Genomic DNA, 24,337 nt, shown 5'->3' on the forward strand with positions numbered 1-24,337 from the left:
TACGGTCCCAGCCACCATTACTTCCTCAACTATTTCCTCTCTGTTGGTAAGAATTAGGTCCAAGGTAGCAGATCCCCTTGTTTTCTCTTCTACCTTTCAGAAGATAAAGATGTCAGCAAGAGTGGATAATAATTTGTTGGATCCATTACTTTTACCTGAGAGAGATTCCCAACAAATGTCTCGATAGTTAAAATCTCCCATAATCGCTATGTCATGCTTTTTTGAGAGCCTGGCCATCTGATGTAAAAAGAGTCCATCAATATCTTTTGCTTGTCCAGGTGGCCTATAGTAAATGCCTACAATAATGTATTTTCTGTTGTTCTCCCCTTGTATTCGTATCTAAATAGTTTCTACAGAAGTACCATGCTCTGAAGCTTGAATCTCTGTGGAGATGAATGATTTCCTAACATACAACACAATACCTCCTCCCCTTTTTTGGTCTGCTTCTTAAAAATAAGTTGTATCCTTCAAGGAGTTGGTCACTTTCAGTTTAAAATATCCAAAGTGCCAGAAGAATATAAGTGGAGCCAAAAAGAACTGGTTCCAAGCAAATTGAACTGTTTACAGGTAATTTACAGAACTCCTTTACGTCCCTATGCTCCTGTGGCAGTTCTCGATCTAGCGGGCTTGGGTAAGTGGGACTTAAAGGGGTTTTCCTATGACTTAAAATTGCTTCACATTCACTTTGTACTTCCTCGTTGCTGCTGACCTGAACATGTCACTGAAGGCACACTTCTGTGGCCTGCAATTGGTTGTAGTAGTCACATGTTATGGTCAGCAGCAACCAGGAAGTACAAAGTGGTTGTGAAGCAATTTTAAATCGTGGGAAAACCCCTTTTAAAAAAAGCGCAACCTACATATCCCAGTAGTCCTCTTCAGTGTCACAGACACCTTCCTGCTGCTTGTTCTATAGTGAGCATAGTGATTCATCAGCGCATTAACCAGGCAGCATTCTCTACTATTTGTAGATATTTCTCTAAGGTATAAAAATAGATGCTCCTAGTTGTGTCTATAAATAGGTCACCCCCCCCCCCTCCACCCCCACCCCCAAAGCTACAATTATATGTACATATATACATTTATCTATGGATCTCTCTCTTTAATTCACCTATGCATATTAGACTTAAAGGGGTTGTCCCGCGAAACAAAGTTGGGGTATACACTTCTGTATGGCCATATTAATGCACTTTGTAATGTACATTGTGCATTAATTATGAGCCATACAGAAGTTATTCACTTACCTGTTCCGTTGCTAGCGTCCTCGTCTCCATGGTGCCGTCTAATTTTCAGCGTCTAATCGCCGGATTAGACGCGCTTGCGCAGTCCGGTCTTCTTCTTTTCTGAATGGGGCCGCTTGTGCCGGAGAGCGGCTCCTCGTAGCTCCGCCCCGTCACGTGCCGATTCCAGCCAATCAGGAGGCTGGAATCGGCAATGCATCGCACAGAAGACCTGCGGTCCGCCGAGGGTGAAGATCCCGGCGGCCATCTTCACAAGGTAAGTCAGAAGTCGCCGGAGCGCGGGGATTCGGGTAAGTACTGGACGGTTTGTTTTTTTTATGCCTGCATCGGGTTTGTCTCGCGCCGAACGGGGGGGGGGGGGGGGGGGGGCTATTGAAAAAAAAAACCCCGTTTCGGCGCGGGACAACCCCTTTAAGGCTCATTTACATTTGAGCGATCAGCGTTGCGTCTAAATGCGCGGCCATCATGCACTGCTAGCTGAGCATTAAATTCAGCTAAAGGCTTCATTTGCACACTAAATTGCTATTAAGTAGCTGAGCAAAATGATTACAGAAAGCTATCACTCAAACTGTCGTTTGAGCGATTATCGCTCCATGTAAATGGGCCTTTATATGCACATTACATATATTAGAGTTCAAGAGTGACCTGGACGCCTTTCTTGAGCGATACAATATTATATGTTATGATCATTAACCCCTTAGTGACGGAGCTGTTTTGCTTTTTTCCATTTTGGCTTTTCCTCGTCCCTTTAAAAAAAAATCATAGCTCCCTTATTTATCCATCGACGTCGCTGTATGAGGGCTTGTTTTTTGCGGAATGAGTTGTATTTTTCAATGGTGCTATTTAATGTACCATATAATGTACTAAAGAACTTTTTAAAAAATTCTAAGCGGAGAGAAATGGGGAAAAAACCCTGACATTCCACCATCTTTCGGTGCGTCCTGTTTCTACGGCGCACAATTTGCAACAAAAAAATGACCCGATAAGTTTATTCTGTGGGTCAGTACGATTACTACGATGCCAAACTTATATAGGTTTTTTTTTGCTGTACTTGTATTTTTTTTTAAAGATATTTAATTTTTTAAAATTATTTTCTGTGTCCATTTTCTGCGCACAATAACTTTTTTATTTTTCTGTTGACATAGTTATGTGAGGGCTCATTTTGTGCGGTATGTCCTGTCGTTTTTGTTGGTACCATTTTCGCAATTGACTTTTTGATCACTTTTTATTACATTTTTTCTCGGAGATAGGATGACCAAAAAAGTGAAATTTTTTTTTTTCGGACCACGTTCTCGTGCGCAGTAAATAATACATTACTTTAATAGATCAGACTTTTACGGACGCAGCGATACCAAACATGTATTTTTGGTTTATTATTTTGATTTTTTTTTTATTGCAAATATGGCAAAAAGGGGGTGGGGGGTTGAACTTTTTATTACTTTTTTTTTTTAATAATTGCTTAAACTTTATTGATCTTATTTTCACACTTTCTATTAGTCCTCCTAGAGGACTACAACCAGCGATGCTTTGATCGCTCCTGCAGTATGACGTAATGCTATGGCATTACGTCATACTGTTTTTTGACAGGCAGTCTATCAAGCCACCCCACGGGGATGGCTTGATAGGCAGTCTGCTAAGGCAGCCCTGGGGCCTTTCAGAAGGCCCCCGCAGCCATGCCACCTGCACGGCTCCCCCCATCTCACTGCGCGGGGGCCGTACGGGACCCCCCCCAACATCGTTTAAAGGGTTAATAGCCGCGAACGGCCGATTGCGGCTATTGCCCGCGGATGTCAGCTGTAATAAACAGCTGACGCCCACGATATATGAAGGGAGATAGCGGCGCTATCTCCCTCCATACACGTCCTGCAACAGCAGGACGTAAAAACAGTATAGGGCCGTCACTAAAGGGTTAATAACTTCAGAAGGGTTGGTGATCCGGAGATTATTCTGATTGCCAGTTCCCTTAAATGGGGAAGATTGGCTTCTATCTCATTGGGAGTTTTCTTGCCTTACTCTGGATCAACATTGGGGTGTAATAGACTGAAAGGGATGGACATATGTTTGTTTTTGGCCTTGCATACTATGTTACTATGACACATACATAGACGTATTACACAATACATGTAAATATATCTATATGTACACCATACCCATTACACATGATTAATACATTATACATATACATACACATGTCACACAAATAGATACACGTTACACACGTTTATATGTACATAACAGACACATACACTTTAGACATGTTAGATACACTAAAACTATCACATATACAAGCATGTCAAGTCTCAGGTGCCAACCAGGTTGTGTCTCCCTGACCCAGTGACATCCTTCATTTACCCAGGTAATCTGTTCTCTTCTACTTCAGTAAGATATTATCTTCAGTGGTCTTCTTCTGCCTGTGCTCTTCACGTTGTGTTTTTTTTCTTCCACCTATCATCCTCTCTGCACGATATCTACAATCATTCACTTCTAGACAAAAGAGAACAATGTAAATATTCACAGAGAGGAGCGCACACCGACAGAAGAAGCCCATTGAAGATAATATCAAACTGCAGTTCAAGTAGGGAATCACTTGATTATTATACAATTAAGAGCACATCCAGGGAGAGGCAGAGGGATTTCTGAAGAGTACTAAGGGGCCACTATTACCACATTGGGGGCACTGTTATTTGTAGAGGAAGGGGGGGGGGGGGGCAAAGAAGTCATCTGGGAGCTATTATTTTGTGGGGGGCACAAAACACACTATTACCTTGTGCGGGGTATATGAAGGGGACATTACTACTTTGTGGGTGGCACAACGGGGGATGATTTCTGTATAGGGCAAAAAAGGCACTATAACTGGGGCACTAAGAGGGTAGTATTATGATTTCTAATCCGTTGGGGACACAGAAGACCTTGGGTATAGCTGCTGTTGCTAAGCAAAGAAAGTTAGTCCCTCATGCCAGATATGCCAGACCCCTCCTGCAGCCACTGTGCTAAATCAGTTTTAGCTTAGTGTTCATAGGAGGCAGACCTCCTGCTCTGCAATTTCAGTTTATTATTTTTCCTTTTCCCCTCTAGTTGGCCATTAGGGATGAGCTAACTTCATAGATAGTCCCCAAGTGAGGAGAGTGAACAGTGATGCATGAGACACACTGTTACCTCCTCTTCCAAGAAGACAAAACAGAATAGAGCAGCACTAATCACTATGCTTCCCGGCAGCCATGGGGTCACCTGAAGTTCTTGCCTGCTCCCCCCCATCCAGTGCTCTGTCACCACTAAGTGACAGTCACTGAAGCAGTGACCCTGCTGGTGCCCCGGAGGAGATGAAGCGAAGAGGATGAAGACGAGGTGAGTAAACGGAATTGGGGAAATATAGTGTCATCACCCCTCTCCATACCTCGTCCCCTTTCCATCCTCCTCTCTGTGGTCCCTGGCCCCTTCTCCCAAGGTCCAGCCTTTCCTATGATGCACCTTCCTTTTTTCCCCTCATCATGGCGGGCGTCCTCTTTTAGGTCAGTGTTCATTTCCATGCAGGGTCCAGCTCTTGTGAGGGTTTCGGTGGAGTTGGGCACTTCAGTGCTCTGATGCACACACCGCCTCTCCTGGCCGGGCTAGCGATAAATTAGGCCCTGGTTTCTAGGCCTATATAGGCCGTGACTGATAGCGGTTGGTGGCCTATATAGGTCTAGAAGCCAGGAGTTAGTGGATGGAAAAGGGGTAAAACTTACCCCTCTCCCCTCACGCAGTTTCTCTATAGGCCCACTGTTCTGGCCTGCCGTACGTCCCGCAGAGCCGCCTCCAGCTGGGTAAAGCACTGGTTGAGCATCCGGTTTCTTGGCCGAGACTCTAGTGGGTTTGCAGGGAGGGTGTGGGGCCCTGTCCCCACACAGCTTTCTGTGGCGGAGAAGCCCCCGCCTTCTAGGCCTTTATGAGCTGTGACAGAGCAGAGGCAGGACTTCTGGTGGACACTCGGGAGCAGACCGGACCTGGTGTCTGCACGCGGCCTCTGACGGAGCGAATTTCTGACCAGGCTAAGCTCGAATCATGCCCCTGATATATAGGCCACAACGGTGGGGCGACCTTCAATTGGAGTGGTTAGGGGGCGAAACTTCCAATACTACGTGAGCTTGGTTTTTAAATAAGTCTTTGCTTATCACAGCGCGCACTTATGACCACGCGCATATTAAGTCGGTTGCTGGCTTCTGGTTTGGATACTCGGTGCCAGAACTAACTAAAAGACAACGTTCCAGTACTTCACCACTACCACTATCTTCGACATGGAGTGATGGCAGCTTCACAGGGGAACAGCAGGATTCTCGTTCACTTTTAACTTCTCATCCCCTGCAACCATCATCATCATCTAGCTGATCACTGGCCTAAACCAGGTAACCACTGCCCTAAGGGCATTCTTCTTATTTGAGAAGAGCAACACTGAGGTGGACTGTCACACGAACCCAGTGCTTGGCGGGCAGGTGTCCATATACAGAATAATTAGCTTGGACTTCTACACGTACACTTTACCCTCACTGCTAGTAGGAGTAATAGATGTACAGCCCTTATATGCCTAAGGGTGACTACCCACTAGCGTTTTTCTACTACGAAATTCGCAGCTTTTTTTTTTTTCTGCAGGGGTCTCTGGGCTATGGGACATGTAAAGCTAAAATCGCGATCGCGCAAAATCGCGATATCGCGGTAAATCGCGATTTTGCGCGATCGCGATTTTAACATTACAAGTCCCATAGACCCCTGCAGAAAAAAAAAACCGCTGCGAATTTCGCTGTGAAAAAAAACGCTAATGGGTAGTCACCCTAAGAAGAATGCACTGTTAGTCAAGCATCAAGTCGCCGCATTACTCCCTTTCATAGGAGAAGTAGTTGGATTTATGGCGAGACTCCAGATCCCCCATGACTACGCAATCATGGTAGCGGTCATTTATTCCACGACTTCAGGAGAGATGTAATTACCAGTTAGTTGTGACAACCATACTCTCTCATTAATCGTTTTCACAGGAGGAGTAATGGTAGGACTGTGGGTCTAAGTATTCTGCATAATTATTGATTGATGTCTACTATCAATCACCATATTACCTTCTTCCATAGGAGGATTAATATTAAGCTGTGCAACTATCTATGGGTATCGCACAGGTCCAGTTAATAATGACAACCATCCTCTATTTCATTACCCTTTTCTATAGGAGGTCTGTATTCTGCATGATCACTGAATGATATCTACTATCATCCACCATATTACCTTCTTCCATAAGAGGAGTAATAGTAAGTTGTGTAACTCTCCAACTCTCATATCATGGGTATCGCACATATCTGGTCACTCATGACCACTATCCTCTATAGAGTTACGCTCTCTTATACAAGAACTATTGGTAGGACCGTGAGACTTATGTCTTTTATAACTACTCATTCATGACTACCATCATCCACCACATTCTCGCTTCCAGAATGAGTAATTTTAGTGATATCCGACTTAGTACCTCTCATGCCTCGATCTAGCACATATCCAGTTCTTAACGACAACTATTCTCTATCTCATTACCCACTTCTAAAGGAGGAGTAATGGTAGGGCAGGGTCTCAGTTCCCTTGTGGCCTTGGCTATGAAGTCATGTGCCTTATGCGTCCCTGGTATGGGGGGGGGGAGTGATGAGAGTTCTAAAACACATTGTATACTCGTAACTACTAGAGATGAGCGAGCACCAAAATGCTCGGGTGCTCGTTACTCAAGACAAACTTTTCGCGATGCTCGAGGGTTCGTTTCGAGTAACGAACCCCATTGAAGTCAATGGGCGACCCGAGCATTTTTGTATATCGCCGATGCTCGCTAAGGTTTTCATTTGTGAAAATCTGGGCAATTCAAGAAAGTGATGGGAACGACACAGAAACGGATAGGGCAGGCGAGGGGCTACATGTTGGGCTGCATCTCAAGTTCCCAGGTCCCACTATTAAGCCACAATAGTGGCAAGAGTGCCCCCCCCCCCCTCCCAACAATTTTTACTTCTGAAAAACCCTCATTAGCAAGGCATACCTCAGCTAAGCACCACACTACCTCCAACAAAGCACAATCACTGCCTGCATGACACTCCGCTGCCACTTCTCCTGGGTAACATGCTGCCCAACCCCCCCGCACGACCCAGTGTCCACAGCGCACACCAAAGTGTCCCTGCGCAGCCTTCAGCTGCACTCATGCCACACGCTGGCCTCATAGCCACACCACCCTCATGTCTATTTATAAGTGCGTCTGCCATGAGGAGGAACCGCAGGCACACACTGCAGAGGGTTGGCACGGCCAGGCAGCGACCCTCTTTAAAAGGGGTGGGGCGATAGCCCACAATGCTGTACAGAAGCAATGAGAAGTCCAATCCTGTGCCACCTCCATCAGGAGCTGCACACGTGGGCATAGCAATGGGGAATCCATATGCCACACACTATTCATTCTGTCAAGGTGTCTGCATGCCCCAGTCAGACCGGGGTTTTTTATAAATAGTCACAGGCAGGTACAACTCCGCAATGGGAATTCCGTGTGCACCCACAGCATGGGTGGCTCACTGGAACCCACCGGCTGTACATAAATGTATCCCATTGCAGTGCCCTGGACAGCAGAGCTAACGTCCAATTAAATGCAGGTGGGCTTCGGCCCACACTGCATGCCCCAGTCACACTGGGGTTTTTTATAAGTAGACACAGGCAGGTACAACTCCCTATTGTGAAGTCCCTGTGGACCCACAACATGGGTGGCTCCCTGGAACCCACCGGCGGTACATAAATAAATCCCATTGCAGTGCCCAGCACAGCTGAGGTAACGTCAGGTTTAATGCAGGTGGGCTTCGGCCCACACTGCATGCCCCAGTCAGACTGGGGTTCTTTAGAAGTGGACACATGCAGTTACAACTCCGTGTGGACCGACAGCATGGGTGGCTCCCAGGAAGCCACCGGCGGTACATAAACAAATCCCATTGCAGTGCCCATCACAGCTGAGGTAACATCCGAATAAATGCAGGTGGTCTTCGGCCCACACTGCATGCCCCAGTCTGACCGGGGATTTTAATACATAGACACTGGCAGGTACAAATCCCTAATGTGAAGTCCCTGTGGACCCACAGCATGGGTGTGTCCCTGGAAGCCACCGGCGGTACATAAATATATCCCATTGCATTGCCCATCACAGCTGAGGTAACGTCTGATTAAATGCAGGTGGTCTTCGGCCCATACTGCATGCCCCAGTCTGACCGAGGGTTTTTAATACATAGACACTGGCAGGTACAAATCCCTAATGGGAAGTCCCTGTGGACCCACTGCATGGGTGGGTCCCAGGAAGCCACCAGCGGTACATAAATATATCCCATTGCATTGCCCATCACAGCTGAGGTAACGTCAGGTTTAATGCAGGTGGGCTTCGGCCCACACTGCATGCCCCAGTCAGACTGGGGTTCTTTAGAAGTGGACACATGCAGTTACAACTCCGTGTGGACCGACAGCATTGGTGGGTCCCAGGAAGCCACCGGCGGTACATAAATATATCCCATTGCATTGCCCATCACAGCTGAGGTAACGTCCGATTAAATGCAGGTGGTCTTCGGCCCACACTGCATGCCCCAGTCTGACCGGGGTTTTTAATACATAGACACTGGCAGGTACAAATCCCTAATGTGAAGTTCCTGTGGACCCACAGCATGGGTGGCTCCCTGGAACCCATCGGCAGTACATAAATGTATCCCATTGCAGTGCCCTGCTCAGCAGAGCTAACGTCACATACAATACAGGTGTGCTTCGGCCCACAGTGCATGCCCCAGTCAGACTGGTAATATGTACCTTAACAGTAACCGTGTTGGTGGGAATGTGCTGCCGACTGCGGACCTAGTAGCACGGTTTTATTTAGTTGGTTTTCGGAATGTGGCCAGGATTAAGTGGACCGTGGCGGGGGGATGGTGGGGGGGGCTCTCTTGTTGTGTCGGTAAAGGTGAAATTCTTGGACTGCCACCAGACGGACCAATGCAAAGGTATTTGCCAAGAATGTTTTCATTGTTGGAGGAGGGGGATGTTTTTGAGGCACTACGTGTACTCTCCACGTGTCCGTGGTTATATGCACCTTAACAGTAACCGCGTTGGTGGGAAATGGCCTCGCCACCATCATGTCTTTGGGAAGCCTCCGTTTCCACACCCCAGTGACATAGCATTAGCAGCAGTATAGGTAGAGCCCAGAATTAGTAACATTTCAGCGGTAGCATTAGGGACAGGCCCCAGTAACATATCACTAGCAGCATTATAGGGGGAGCACAGTATTAGTTCCATTTCAGTAGTAGTAGCAGTCAAGACAGGCCACAGTAACATTCCCGTTGCAGCAGTTTAGGGAGAGAACAGTCTCTTTCACATTTCAGTAGTTGCAGTATAGACAAGGCCCCAGTTACATTTATGTTTATGTAGCAAAAGTGTAGGCCAACCCCACACACCTTGCTGTACCATGAGTGCAGGCGAAGCCCATAAAAATTACTAGGATTACACTGTAGGCGAGGGCCCCAAAAAATTGGTGTACCAACAGTACTAATGTACCTCAGAAAAATTGCCCATGCCCGACCAAGAGGGCAGGTGAAACCCATTAATCACTTTGGTTAATGTGGCTTAATTTGTAACTAGGCCTGTAGGCAGCCCAGTTAAAATAAAAATTGGTTCAGGTGCAAGTTTCAACGCTTTAATGAGAATTGAAAGGTATAAACATTGTTTACTAAAGTAATATGACTGAGCCTTGTGGGCCTAAGAAAAATTGCCCGTTCGGCGTGATTACGGTTTCAGAAGGAGGAGCAGGAAGAGGAGGATGAATATAATACACAGATTGATGAAGCTAAAAGGTCCCCGATTTGATAGTGATAGAGAACGATGCTTCCATCCGCGGGTGCAGCCTACGTATTGTTTAGGTACCGCTGGTGGAGAAGAGAAGTCTGGGGAAATCCAGGCTTTGTTCATCTTTATGAGTGTAAGCCTGTCGGCACTGTCGGTTGACAGGCGGGTACGCTTATCCGTGATGATTCCCCCAGCCGCACTAAACACCCTCTCTGACAAGACGCTAGCCGCAGGATAAGCAAGCACCTCCAGGGCATACAGCGCGAGTTCAGGCCACGTGTCCAGCTTCAACACCCAGTAGTTGTAGGGGGCAGAGGCGTCACGGAGGACGGTCGTGCGATCGGCTATGTACTCCCTCACCATCCTTTTACAGTGCTCCCGCCGACTCAGCCTTGACTGGGGAGCAGTGACACAGTCTTGCTGGGGAGCCATAAAGCTGTCAAAGGCCTTGGAGAGTGTTCCCCTGCCTGCACTGTACATGCTGCCTGCTCTCCGCGCCTCCCCTGCTACCTGGCCCTCGGAACTGCGCCTTCTGCCACTAGCGCTGTCGGATGGGAATTTTACCATCAGTTTGTCCGCCAGGGTCCTGTGGTATAGCATCACGCTCGAACCCCTTTCCTCTTCGGGTATGAGAGTGGAAAGGTTCTCCTTATACCGTGGGTCGAGCAGTGTGTACACCCAGTAATCCGTAGTGGCCAGAATGCGTAGAGGCATAGCAGAGGAATGGTGACGCTAATGATTGCAGCATCGCCGCTCACCATCTGGGTAGACTCCTCAAAGTTTCCAAGGACCTGGCAGATGTCTGCCAACCAGGCCCACTCTTCTGTAAAGAATTCAGGAGTCTGACTCCCACTATGCCGCCCATGTTGGAGTTGGTATTCCACTGTAGCTCTACGCTGCTCATAGAGCCTGGCCAACATGTGGAGCGTAGAGTTCCACCGTGTGGGCACGTCGCACAGCAGTCGGTGCACTGGCAGATTAAACCGATGTTGCAGGGTCCGCAGGGTGGCAGCGTCCGTCTTGGACTTGCGGAAATGTGCGCTGAGTCGGCGCACCTTTCCGAGCAGGTCTGACAAGCGTGGGTAGCTTTTCAGAAACCGCTGAACCACCAAATTAAAAACGTGGGCCAGGCATGGCACGTGCATGAGGCAGCCGAGCTGCAGAGCCGCCACCAGGCTACGGCCGTTGTCACGCACGACCATGCCCGGTTGGAGGTTCAGCGGCGAAAGCCAGCGGTCGGTCTGCTCTGTCAGACCCTGCAGCAGTTCGTGGGCCGTGTGCCTCTTCTCTCCTAAGCTGAGTAGTTTCAGCACGGCCTGCTGGCGCTTGCCCACCGCTGTGCTGCCACCCCGCGCGACACCGACTGGTGGCGACGTGCTGCTGCTGACACATCTTGATTGCGAGACAGAGGTTGCGTAGGAGGAGGAGGGTGGTTTAGTGGAGGAAGCATACACCGCCGCAGATACCAGCACCGAGCTGGGTCCTGCAATTCTGGGGGTGGGTAGGACGTGAGCGGTCCCAGGCTCTGACTCGGTCCCAGCCTCCACTAAATTCACCCAATGTGCCGTCGGGGAGATATCGTGGCCCTGCCCGCCTGTGCTTGTCCATGTGTCCGTTGTTAAGTGGACCTTGGCAGTAACCACGTTGGTGAGGCGTGTACAATGTTGCAGGAGACGTGGTTGTGCAGGGCTGGGACGGCACATCGGGAAAAGTAGTGGCGACTGGGAACCGAGTAGCGTAGGGCCGCCGCCGCCATCATGTTTTTGAAAGCCTCCGTTTCCACAAGCCTATATGGCAGCATCTCCAGGCTGATCAATTTGGCTATGTGCACGTTTAACGCTTGAGCATGCGGGTGCATGGCGGCGTACTTACGCTTGCGCTGAAACAGTTGCGCTAGCGACGGCTGGACGCTGCGCTGAGAGAAATTGCTGGATGGGGCCGAGGACAGCGGAGGTGAGGGTGTGGGTGCAGGCCGGGAGACGGTCGTGCCTGTGTCCTGAGAGGGGGGTTGGATCTCAGTGACAGGTTGGGGCACAGGGGGAGAGGCAGTGGTGCAAACCGGAGGCGGTGAACGGCCTTCGTTCCACCTTGTGGGGTGCTTGGCCATCATATGCCTGCGCATGCTGGTGGTGGTGAGGCTGGTGGTGGTGGCTCCCCAGCTGATCTTGGCGTGACAAACCTTGCACACCACAGTTCGTCGGTCGTCTCCACTCTCAGTGAAAAACTGCCAGACCTTTGAGCACCTCGGCCTGCAGGGTGGCATGGCGCGAGGGGGCGCTTTGGGAAACAGTTGGTGGATTATTCGGTCTGGCCCTGCCTCTACCCCTGGCCACCGCACTGCCTCTTCCAACCTGCCCTGCTGCTGCACTTGCCTCCCCCTCTGAAGACCTGTCCTCAGTAGGCTTAGCAAACCAGGTGGGGTCAGTCACGTCATCGTCCAGCTGCTCTTTCTCCGAATCCTCTGTGCGCTCCTCCCTCGGACTTACTGCAATTACTACTACCTGAGTGATAGACAACTGTGTCACATCGTCATCGTCCTCCTCACCCACTAAAAGCTCTTGAGACAGTTGCCGGAAGTCCCCAGCCTCATCTCCTGGACCTCGGGAACTTTCCAAAGGTTGGGCATCGGTCACGACAAACTCGGTGGGAGAGGAACCATTGCTGCCCATTCTGGGCAGGGGCCCGAGAACAGTTCCTGGGAGTCTGCCTGCTCCTCAGAATGTGTCATTGTAATGGAGTGAGGAGGCTGGGAGGAAGGAGGAGCAGCAGCCAGAGGATTCAGAGTTGCAGCAGTGGACGGCGTAGAAGTCTGGGTGGTCGATAGATTGCTGGATGCACTTTCTGCCATCCACGACAGGACCTGCTCACACTGCTCATTTTCTAATAAAGGTCTACCGCGTGGACCCATTAATTGTGAGATGAATCTGAGGACACCAGAAACGTGCCTCTCTCCTAATCCCGCAGCAGTCGGCTGCGATACACCTGGATCAGGAGCTCGGCCTGTGCCCACACCCTGACTTGGGCCTCCGCGTCCTCGCCCGCGTCCACGTCCTCTAGGCCTACCCCTCAGCATGGTGTATTACGAGTAGAGCAGAAACAGAACGCTGTAATTAAATGTGCCGCTTATTGGCCTGTGGTTAGAGGCTGACTTCCCTTACGGAGCGCACAGCAGAGCCAGGAAACAATTTTGCGCATGCCTGTAGTGAGACATAGGTGCGTATGACTGAGCTAGTGGAATTCACAGCGCAGAAGCAGTCAAGTCGCCCAAGGGCAGTGGTACGCCTTATGTATTTGGCTTCCCTTTTTTTAAATGGTGAGCTGAAACAGCAGACAGATACTGTATGCAGCGTATATTATGTTTACTGTTTCCCTCTGTCGCTATCACGGCGGTGATGTAACGGAGACAGCAGATCCAGGAAACAATTTTGCACACGCCTGTAGTGAGACGTAGGTGCGTATCACTGAGCTAGTGGAATTCACAGCGCAGAAGCAGTCAAGTCGCCAAAGGGCAGTGGTACGCTTTAAGTATTTGGCTTCCCTTTTTTTAAATGGTGAGCTGAAACAGCAGACAGATACTGTATGCAACGTATATTATGTTTACTGTTTCCCTCTGGTGCTATCAGGGCGGCGATGTAACGGGCACAGCAGAGCCAGGAAACAATTTTGCGCAAGCCTGCTGTAACGCTTAGCTGCGTATTAATTAGGACTACTACCCCCCAGCAGACACGCAGTACACTGAAGACGGTCACAGGCAGCCCAAATATAGTATTTTTCCCCAATTTTTTTGAAAAAGCCCACTGCCTATATAGACAGTATATCTCTTTCACCTTTCCCACTGTCCCTGCCTCACCAGTACTGCCCCTATACTGAGTAAAATGACTGCAGACTGAGGACGCAATGGTCTGCACGCCCGATATACAAAAAAAAAATAAATTGTGCAACACTGCTAAAAGCAGCCTCAACAGTACTGCACACGGTCAGATGTGGCCCTAAGAAGGACCGTTGGGGTTCTTCAAGCCTAAAATAACACCTAACGCTCTCCCTATAGCAGCAGCAGCACTTTCCCTGATCTATGTCAGAATGCATGTGTGGCAAGCCACGGGCGGGGCAGATTTTAATACTCGGGTGACACCTGATCTCCCCAGCCACTCACTGCAGGGGGGTGGTATAGGGCTGGAATGTCACAGGAGGAAGTTGTAATGCCTTCCATGTCTTTCTATTGGCCAGAAAAGCGCGCAAATGAGATGAAAGTGAAAGTAACTCGAACATTGCGTGGTGCTCGTCTCGAGTAACGAGCATCTCGAACACCCTAATACTCGAATGAGCATCAAGCTCGGACGAGTACGCTCGCTCATCTCTAGTGACTACCCAATATTACGACTATCATCCCCCTGCGTTAATCCAATGTATTCTCGTGCCTACACATCTATGACGAACAGCAACTGCATTATTCCTCTTTACTAGGAGGAAGTATGGCGATGCTATCTCAATCATATATGCTTACGGTAGATCTTATTTCCATCATTAGTTTTTCACTGGTGCAGAGTTAGAGAATGTCAACTCGGCGGTTATAGTCATTATTGACACTTTTACCTTCTTGTGCCCTCACAGTTAGTATGGGCCTATGGTCTGAACCCACCTAGTATGCAGTGTACCAACCATGGCTGATGGTCTGCTGCAGCTTAGCTTCTACAATAAGCCTTTCCATGAAACAGTTTTTATAGTCCATTACTTTCAGTAATGTCTAGATTTAGTGCATTGCTGGGGTACATATAACAGGTACATTTCCTAATGTTTTTTTTCTTCCACAAGTATAAGGTTGGATTTTCATCCATACATTACTAACGCTTGCAGCGGGGTGAGTGACAGTGCTCTAGATCCTCCTTTACAAGGATGATTTAAAATAAGTAAATTACAGGCAGTAATTGTCCATGTGGTAGGTGAATCATAGTCATTCAGCCTTTAGGCATCCCCATTCTTCCGGGATCTTGTTCTTCTCCAGCCTGGCTCGCCCTTCGGGTCACTCTTGCTCCTAGCGTTCCAGGCAGCTTCCACAAGTATGCTGCCTTCGAATTATCATCTTCGTTCTTTTGTTCTTCAGACAGGACATCCTTGATTCGTCCTCTGCTATATGCTACTCACACCTTAGAGTGCTGAGCTTAATTCCACATTGCAGCCTTCTTAGCTTTTGCATCCAATAGCAGGCAGCTGGATGGCCGCTATCATTTGTCAAGAACCTACAAGGGATGACAAGTATTGCTTGTTAGCCACCAATGGATCTATCGCTTATTAGAACCTACTGAGAACAAAAAAGCTAGTTACAAAATCTTTTTCAGGCCCCTCCCCCTTAGGTATTGCTCCGGAACATCACAAGGTCTTCTGTGTCCCCAAATGATGCGGAAGAGAAAAGGGATTTTTTGTTGTGTGCAAAATGATAAGATTATTACAATGTGGAGACACTATTACTTTTTGGGGCACAAAAGAGGGTACCATTCCTCTGTAGGGGACAGTGAGAGAGAGGCAGAGGTAGCAGTAGGATAGTGAGTATGCATGCAGACATCATTTGTGTCTAGAAGAAATCCACATGGTGAATGCTATTTTGATAGCATTCGCCATACTGAATAATAAATCTACAGCTTGATCTGTAAAACACATGCTTCCACACAGTCTAATTGACTGAAAAGTTAAAAGAAAAAAAAAAGTTGTGCTTCTCAGAATATGGCACCAGAAACCATTTTTTTTTTGTTTTATATTTTTAAAAATAGTGAAACATCACCAACAAGAGCACTGTCAAAACAATGCCGCAATTCTGTTTTTTTTTTTTTTCTTTCATTTAACCGCACATAAACATTTTTTAAAAGTTTCTGCATTAAATTGTAATAAAATATAAGGCAAAAATCTGGCCCTCATACTGCTATGTTGATGGAATAATACAAAAAAGTTATGGCTCTTGGAAGACGAGAAAATGAAAAATCGAAATATCTTTGGACTGGAAAGGGTTAAAGCAAGTGGAATATTTAGTGTTTGTTTTTTGTTTGTTTTTTAAGAAAAGCATCTCAGAAGGCTTATGAAAAATTATACTTAATTGTTTATTTGTATGTTTTTTCTAGTTTTACAAGCATGTTGTTCAGAGCGTTGAGAAGTTTATCCAGAAGGTAATTTTTGGCTATCCTGTCTTCCTTGTGTGTGTTTCACATAATTTAAACAGACATCCTTGTACATCATGCAGTGAATATAAGGCCACATTTCCTGCCCAAGTTTCATTTTCGGCTGGTGGAAGGTATGAAGGACAGGTCTTAGCTGAGTGTGGGGGACCTAGTAGTTGTACCTTACTACAGACAGTGCCGAGAGGAGAGGCATCGGCTGCAGCTAGAGATCAGACTGATCTCCTGGGGGACAGAGACAACATATTTTTATATAAGTCTGTGTTAATTGCAGTGTGAGATCGAATAGCATGAAAGAAAGGGATAACAAGGGAGGATTTGATGGGATACTTTTTGTGCCTTTTCTATGTATGGTGTTCCTTTGTCGTTTTATTAGAGCATTCGATACATACACTAAGACCTCATGTCCACTAGAAAATTCGGGCCCGCGCTGATTCTCCATGCAGAATCCTGCAGCGGGACCCTCCTTTCCCAGAGAAATAGATTTTTCTTACCTGTCCGGACGCTGCTGGTTCCCGTCCGTCGCGGCCGGATCTACTTTCTCTCTGCCCGGCTGATGCGCTCGGCGTGCCGCGTGCATGCGCCGTGCACTTTTTTTTTTTTTTCCTTTTCTTTTTGAGCTCCTGCTCTCGCGCGCCGGAGAGCAGAAATTCAGCTACGGGTGTACTGCGGGACCGGACGGCTTCCATAGGCTTCTATGGAAGCCTGCGGGAGACCCGCAGAAAATGGAGCATGCTGCGTTTTCTCTCACGTGCGGGAGAAAACGCAAATCCATTAAAATGCCATCCGCGGGTGCAAATTTAAATTTAATTGCCCGCAGATGGCCAATGGATCCCTATGGGCAAAATTGAATGCGGATTCCGCAGCGGAATCCGCAATTCAATTTTGCTAGTGGACGTGAGGCCTGAGGCCTCACGTCCACGGGCCGGTCAGATTCCAAATGCGTGAGCCTTCAGCGGAATCCGACCCTTCCCACGGCCGTAGCACATGTGCAGTACAGTCCCCCCCCCCCCCCCTTTTTTAACTACTGCTTCAATGAAAGCCATCTGCACGGAATCTGCACTAAAATGGAGCATGCTGCGATTTGTTTTCCGCATGCGGAATCCAGAGAAACAAATTCACATGTGTAAATTGAAGTGCGGATGCCCATGCTTCCCTATGGGTGGTTTCAACTTCGGATCTTCCGCCAGTTAAATCCGCCCGTGGGCATAAGGCCTTAACCATAGCTTCATATATGAAGTACACTCGCTCTCCTGTCAGAAGATTAAGGAAGCATTCACATGTATGGGATTTCATGTGGATTTTCCACATCTCTTAAAATCCACACGATGGGCACTAATCTTGGTATGGATTTGCAGCACACGTCACCCTTTCAATTGAAAGGATGTAATCTGCTGTGCATCTCCGTCAAAATTTTCACCAAACGGTGCAAAGCTTGACACAGTTTTTACAGTGATTCTGCACCAAAATCAGGAGTGAGAAGTATGGTACAGATTTTAATGTGGGTCTGCAACAAAATCCGCCACGTGTGAACACACCCTAAGGCCTCATGTCCATGGAGAAAATCAGGTCCGCTGCAGATATGTAACGCGGATCTCTGCTGCGGATGCAGTGTGGATGAGCTTAAATTCCTTTTTTTTTTAATGCGGGAGATTAATTGAGCTATAAGCTCTATGAGCTCCCGCACGCGTAATCCGCACTTAAATGGAGCATGTCGTGGTTTTTTTCACACGCATGAAATTTTAAAATCACTTTAAAATACCATCTGCAGCTATTTATCTACCTGCGGGTGGTCAATGCATTCCAATGGGAAATTTTAGGTGCGGATCACGCATGCGGGTGATCCGCTGCGGGTTTTAAATTTTATTTTCCCCGTGGACGTGAGGCCTAAGGCCCCATGTCCACGTGCGGATTTTAATTATAAAATCCGTGCAGGAGATCCGCAGGTCCCGAAGCCCATAGGGTTTCATTAGCATCCGCAGGGCAAATAAATGCATGCAATTCTGATTTTTTTTCCCAGCATGCGGATCGCACGTGCTTGAAGAAATTGAAGCATGCTCCATTTTCCTGCGGATCTCCCGTACGGCCGGCTCCCGCTGCTTCCATTGAGGACAATAGAAGACGTCCAGATCTGCGGCACACCCGCAGCTGTAATTGTGCTGTGCCACGGATTCCCAAGAGAGCAGGAGATTTAAAACGATAAAAAAAAATGTGCTCAGCGCACACGTGCAGCACACTCCCGGCGTGCCGAGCACATCTGCCTGGCAGAAGAAAGAAGATCCAGCCGCGACGGAGGGGAGACCCGCAGCATCCGGACAGGTGAGTATAATGACTTTTTTGGCCTCATGGCTGCGGGCATGGGTGGAAACCGCTGCAGGATTCCACCGTGCGTGCCCGTAGACATGAGGCCTAAGACATGATGGCAAGAGATGCTGAAGGGGAGGCTTTAGTGTCTCATGGTTGCCTTAGCAAACTGTCCACAATACTTTACCTGCAGTGCGTCTTGCTGTCAATTTTAGGCTGCATTCAGACGACCGTATATCGGCAGGGTTTTCACTCCCAGCCGATATACGGCGTCTCTCTCTGCAGGGGGAGGAAGCTGGAAGAGCTGGGAGCAGTGCTCTGAGCTCCCGCCCCCTCTCTGCCTCCTCTCCACCCCCGGCACTATTTTCAATGAGGAGAGGCGGGACGGGCGCGGATCTAATTCCCGGAACTTAGTCCCGCCCCCGTTTTGCCTACTCATTGCAAATAGTGCAGAGGGGCGGAGAGTGGGCAAACGGGGCGGGAGCCCAGAGCACTGCTCCCGGCTCTTCCAGCCTCCTCCCCCTGCAAAGAGAGACGCTGTATATCGGTTGGGCGTGAAAACCCAGCCAATATACGGTTGTCTGAATGCACCCATAGACTTTCAGCAGGAGAGCTAGCGTAGCTTGTTAGTTGGGGTCCAATATGAAGAGTTCTGTTTTCATCAAACATTTTTATAAAATAATTGTCTATTTATTCATGTACTTGCTGATATTGCCCTTATTCGCTCTCAGACCCGAGACCCTAGTGCTGCCAAACATCCATGCTCACCACTGAATTACTATATACTGTATCTAATCATTAGTGCATCGCACAAGACTCTCTTTTAATTGTGATTTTATTTGCAATTATTGTTCTAGAGGTGCTTTTACACAAGCACTAGTGAACTGTGAACACAGGTGCCGTCCATCAATTAGCGCTATTGGCAGGGTGTAACAGTTCTAATAACTTGCCAGCACCTGCACTCCCAGGTGCTGCCTGACAATTGTTGAGAAAATGCGAGCGCTAGTGGCTGATGCTAGCGCTCGTGTAATTAGGACCCTTATGATGATATTAAATTACCTTGTTTTATCCCTTTTCATGTTCCTCCGATTTTCTTGCTCAATTTTAATTACACCAGCTTTCTGTGGCTAATTAAACTACTTTGGCAGCTGTGTTTTCTGTTTGCTTTCATTATGCTGCTTACGAATCCTTGTGACAACTAAAATATGTGATTTGATCATCACAAATGCCTGCGATGACCACCCTCTCTAGATGCTGCTCCAGCTCTGTGTATGTTATATGGATTTGTTTGACCTTGTAGTTGTGCAGCTATTCTTTTTTTATTGCCACATTACTTGGTTTCTGTGTATCATTACTGGCACATTTGCTCTGATTTTGCAAAGTTTGCCCATGGTACGTGAATATTTTTAATCCTTGCTTTTCTGTGGACCCTTTGACCTTTTATTCTAACCCTATGATGTAATTTTCCCTCCTTATACTTTTGTGTATATGTACTTTGTAGGGTGCTGTTAAGGCCTGATGAAGGCACTAGTTTAGTGTCAAAACAAGTAACCTTAGAACAGAAGTTTCATAAGCTGGATACCAGCCTCTGCCCTTCATCCAGCTGCACTAACTTGTTCCTTCGGTTTTTTTTTATGATTTGAACTTTTTTCCCTTCTAAACATTACTCTTTTGTGTCACTGCAGTGTAAACCTGAATATAAAGTACCTGGCCTCTATGTTATTGACTCCATTGTTCGGCAGTCCAGGCATCAGTTTGGTCAAGACAAGGATGTTTTTGCTCCTCGGTTTAGCAATAACATTATTAACACTTTCCAGAACTTGTATCGCTGCCCAGGAGATGACAAGGTATATTAAATGTTTGATACTATGTTGACTTGAAGACCTTTAACATTTATATAGACTGGTATTAAAGCTCCAGTTATAAGAGGTTTCATTAGCATTTGGCTAGGATAAATCATCCTGGTTTTCCATAAAATGGAATGTCTATTGTAACCTCAAAATAGGGATTAATTGTACCTAGAAAAGAAATGTTTCTCTTATGTAAGCAGTGGTGACAAAATGAAGTTTATTTCCTCCCCTTTATTTTATGCTGATCTTTATCTGAAACGTTCTGGTTTGGCCAGATCCTATTAATACATCTTTTATATATACTCTTTACAGCCTATATGCTTAAGACCTTAAAGACTACCCATACGTATTTTAATGATGGCAGTTAAGGGGCTTTATTCTGCAGTACCATCAAAAGACGGCGCTGCATTAGAAGCCCGTTCAGGTCTCCCGTGTGGGGAAGCAGGTGTTCGGCTGCTAGATGACAACTGAGCACTTGCTCTAATAGCGGGGATTAAAGAGACCTTTGATTCCTGCTATTTAACTCTTAACACGCTGCTTTTAGTGCGACAGTAGCATGTAAAAGCCTGACAGAGGGGGCTTACTCTGTCACCCATTGTTCCCCCACAATGTGATTGCGGGTTCCCAATGAGTTGCTCTGGCACCTGGAGGCTTAGATATAGCCTTTTTGTCTGCCAGCTACGGTAGCCTCTGGCTGAGCTTCAAATGTTTTCTAATGCACAGCAATACTGAGGTAAGGTAGTGTATTAGAAGAATGATAAAGGATGCAGATATTCAAGTCCCTTAGTGGAATAAAAATTAAAAAAAAAAGATAAAAATAAATACGTAAAACCCACCTTTCCTCATTTACTATGTAAAAACAAAATGATCTAATTTAAAAAAGCCTACATTCTGTTTCTTGTACCACTCTTTGAGCACTTTGCCTCATCTTAGGTAGATGACTTTGGTGTAATTTGATTCCTTAGATCCTCACCTCTGCCGTAAAATCCTATAATTTGAGGTGGGTACATTAAACTGTCGGACTTTGTCAGAGTTCTTGTGTTAAGCATAGCGCCGAGCGCTGTTATTGAGATTCAAGCGTTGCTAAGTGACATTCGTAGTCTTGCGACGTCTCACTCCTTCACCATTGCAAGACTATGAACATCGCTGCTGGCTGAAGCGCCGGAGAGATAGATGCTTCAGAGAACAAAAGTGCTGGAGAGAGAGACAGAGAGAGAAACATACTCGCACACACATACACAAACACATAGAGAAGCGGCATGGAGTGAGTGGGAGAGAGTTAAACGGCATGGAGTGAGTGGGAGAGTGAAGCGGTATGTAATGGGAGAAGGGAGAGAAAAGCGCCATGGAGAGAGAGCGAGAATGGAGGAGATAGAGAGAGAAGCTTCACGAAGACAGACAGAGGGGAGGAGAGAGAAGCAGCAGGGAGAGTGGTAAAGAGGGGAAGAGAAGCCACATGGAGAGAAAGAGATAGGGGTGAGAGAAGCCGCATGCAGAGAGAGGGAAATAGGGGAGAGGGAGAGAGAAGCGGCATAGAAAGAAAGGGAGAGAGAGAGAAGAGAAGTGGAGAGGGGGAGATTCACAACAACCATTTTTATAAACATTTTATGTTTGCGAAACAAATATTGGGTCAATCTAATAATAAAAAAAAAAATCACATATGAGTTATCACTGTGTTCGCAATGACCCAGAGAAAAAAGTTAGTACATTATTTAACCCGCACAGTGCACTCCATGAAAAAAAAAAAATACAAAAAACATGGTGAAAAATTGTACCATTAAACAGTATAACTCATACCACGAAGAAAAAATCTCCCAGAGCAACGTCGACAAAAAAGAAAAATGTTAAGGTAACATAATAACATATCATGTAAAGGCCTATTTACACGCAAACGTAATCTTTCGAAGGACTGAAAGTTTGAAAGATCTTGCGATCTATCTGCATAAAGTGTTAATGGCCATTAACACTTTATCATCTTCATTTGCATGTAAAAGGGCCTCCAGGAGCTGTTTGCAGAGCCCAGCAAGGGATTAATCACATGCCCAGCTGTGCACATAGCTGCATTGTACTCTTTCTGGGTGCTGACAGATTACAATGTTATCTGCTGACTCATTACAATGTTATCTGCTGACTCCCGCGGAGATAACAGCATGTGGTCTATTGAGAGAGACTTTATCTCTCACTAGCTTAACAATGGATTTTAAGTTCACCTTAAAATCATCCTTCAAGCGAAAACTGCATGATGCCAGCGTTTGCATGTAATGGTTATCGCTCATTTGAATTGAACGAATTTTGAGTGATAGTCGTCACGTGTAAATGGGCACATGTCTATCCATTCAAGCCTATTACACCTCCAATATTGATCCAGAGGAAGGCAAAAAACCCCAATGAGGTAGAAGCCAATTTTCTCCATCTAAGGGAAAAAATTCCTTCCCAACTCCAATCTGGCAATTGGAATAATCTCCGGATCACTGACCCTTCTGAAAAAAACCTATATAAATTTGGTAATGGTGTAATCGTACTGGCTTGTGGAATTAATTTAACGTATTCTTTGTACAGCACGGTGAAAGCTGTTAAAAATAACAACAAAAATATGCCAGAATTGCAGATTTTGTTAGTCTTGTCTCTAGAAAAAAAAAAGCAGTAAAAATGTTGTATGTTCCCAAAAATTGGATAAATGAAAACTGGAGTTCATCCCGCAAAAAACAAGCCCCCATAGAGTTCCATCAGTGGAAAAATAAAAATGTTCTGGCTCTTGTAATGTGGTGACACAAAAGCAAATCTTAAAAAAAAACAAAAAAAAAACTGTTTTTGTGTACAAAAATAGCAAAACATAAAAAATTGTATAAACTTGCATTGCCGAAATCATTCCGACCCCAAGAATAATGTTATCTCATTATTTATTTTACACACAGAACACCGTGAAAATGAAATCCAAAAAATAAATAACAGAATTTCTTTTTTTTTATCCCCAATTCCCCTAATAAAAAGATTAATAAAAGTTATACATCATATGTGCCCAAAAATAATGCCATTCGAAAATGCAACTTGTCCCGCAAGAACAAGCCTTCACGCATCTATGCCAATAAAAGTTATGGCTCCTTGAATGTGACAGTGAAAAAAACTGAAAAATTAGTTGGCCATTAAGGTGCCAACAGGCTTTGTCACTAAGGGCTTAAAGGGGTTGTCCGGCCATAAACATTAGGTCTCATTACTTCTGTTTGCCTATTTCCATGCACTTTGTAATATACATTGTGCATGGAAAATGAAGCAAACAGAAGTTTTGGACTTACCTGAAGGGATGCCCCCCCCTGTGTTGCTCCTCCGTCGTCCCTGGTTACCACAAGAATCTTCTCTTCTTGTCGGCCCAGCTCTTGTCGGCGTGGGAACGAGCCCCTTCTCATCCGCGCATGCGCAGTTCTTCTCTCTGCAGCCGGGACCGATATACGATCTTCTTGTGTGCGGGGGGGAGGATGGAAGAGCCTCAGAGCAGGAACTGAGCTCCCGCCCCCTCTCTGCCTCCTCTCCGCCCCTCTGCACTATTTGCAATGGGGAGAGCCGAGACGGGGGTGGGGCTAATTATCGGACCTTAGCCCCGCCCCCGTCCCGCCTCTCCTCATTGAAAATAGTGCAGAGGGGCGGAAAGGAGGCAGAGAGGGGGCGGGAGCTCAGTTCCTGCTCTGAGGCTCTTCCATCCTCCCCCCCCCCCCCCCCCCCCCCCCTGCACACAAGAAGATCGTATATCGGTCCCGGCTGCAGAGAGAAGAACTGCGCATGCGTGGATGAGAAGGGGCTCGTTCCCGCGCCGACAAGAGCTGGGCCGACAAGAAGAGAAGATTCTTGTGGTAACCAGGGACGACGGAGGAGCAACACAGGGGGGGGCATCCCTTCAGGTAAGTCCAAAACTTCTGTTTGCTTCATTTTCCATGCACAATGT

The 24,337-nt window shown here is 46.8% G+C and overlaps 1 protein-coding gene across 4 annotated transcripts in view; it reads left to right on the top strand.

Annotated features, from left to right (window-relative positions):
- Positions 1-24,337, top strand: part of SCAF8 (SR-related CTD associated factor 8) — a 585,772-nt gene that overhangs the window by 50,817 nt on the left and 510,618 nt on the right. For all 4 annotated transcript variants that reach the window (XM_066596059.1, XM_066596058.1, XM_066596057.1 and 1 more), the window contains 2 exons: positions 16,193-16,237; positions 20,236-20,397. In XM_066596059.1, the coding sequence (XP_066452156.1) occupies positions 16,193-16,237; positions 20,236-20,397 (207 nt within the window). The remainder of the gene's footprint in view (positions 1-16,192; positions 16,238-20,235; positions 20,398-24,337) is intronic.

This window comes from Eleutherodactylus coqui, chromosome 3 (genome assembly GCF_035609145.1).
Source record: "Eleutherodactylus coqui strain aEleCoq1 chromosome 3, aEleCoq1.hap1, whole genome shotgun sequence".
Taxonomy (NCBI): Eukaryota; Metazoa; Chordata; class Amphibia; order Anura; family Eleutherodactylidae; genus Eleutherodactylus; species Eleutherodactylus coqui.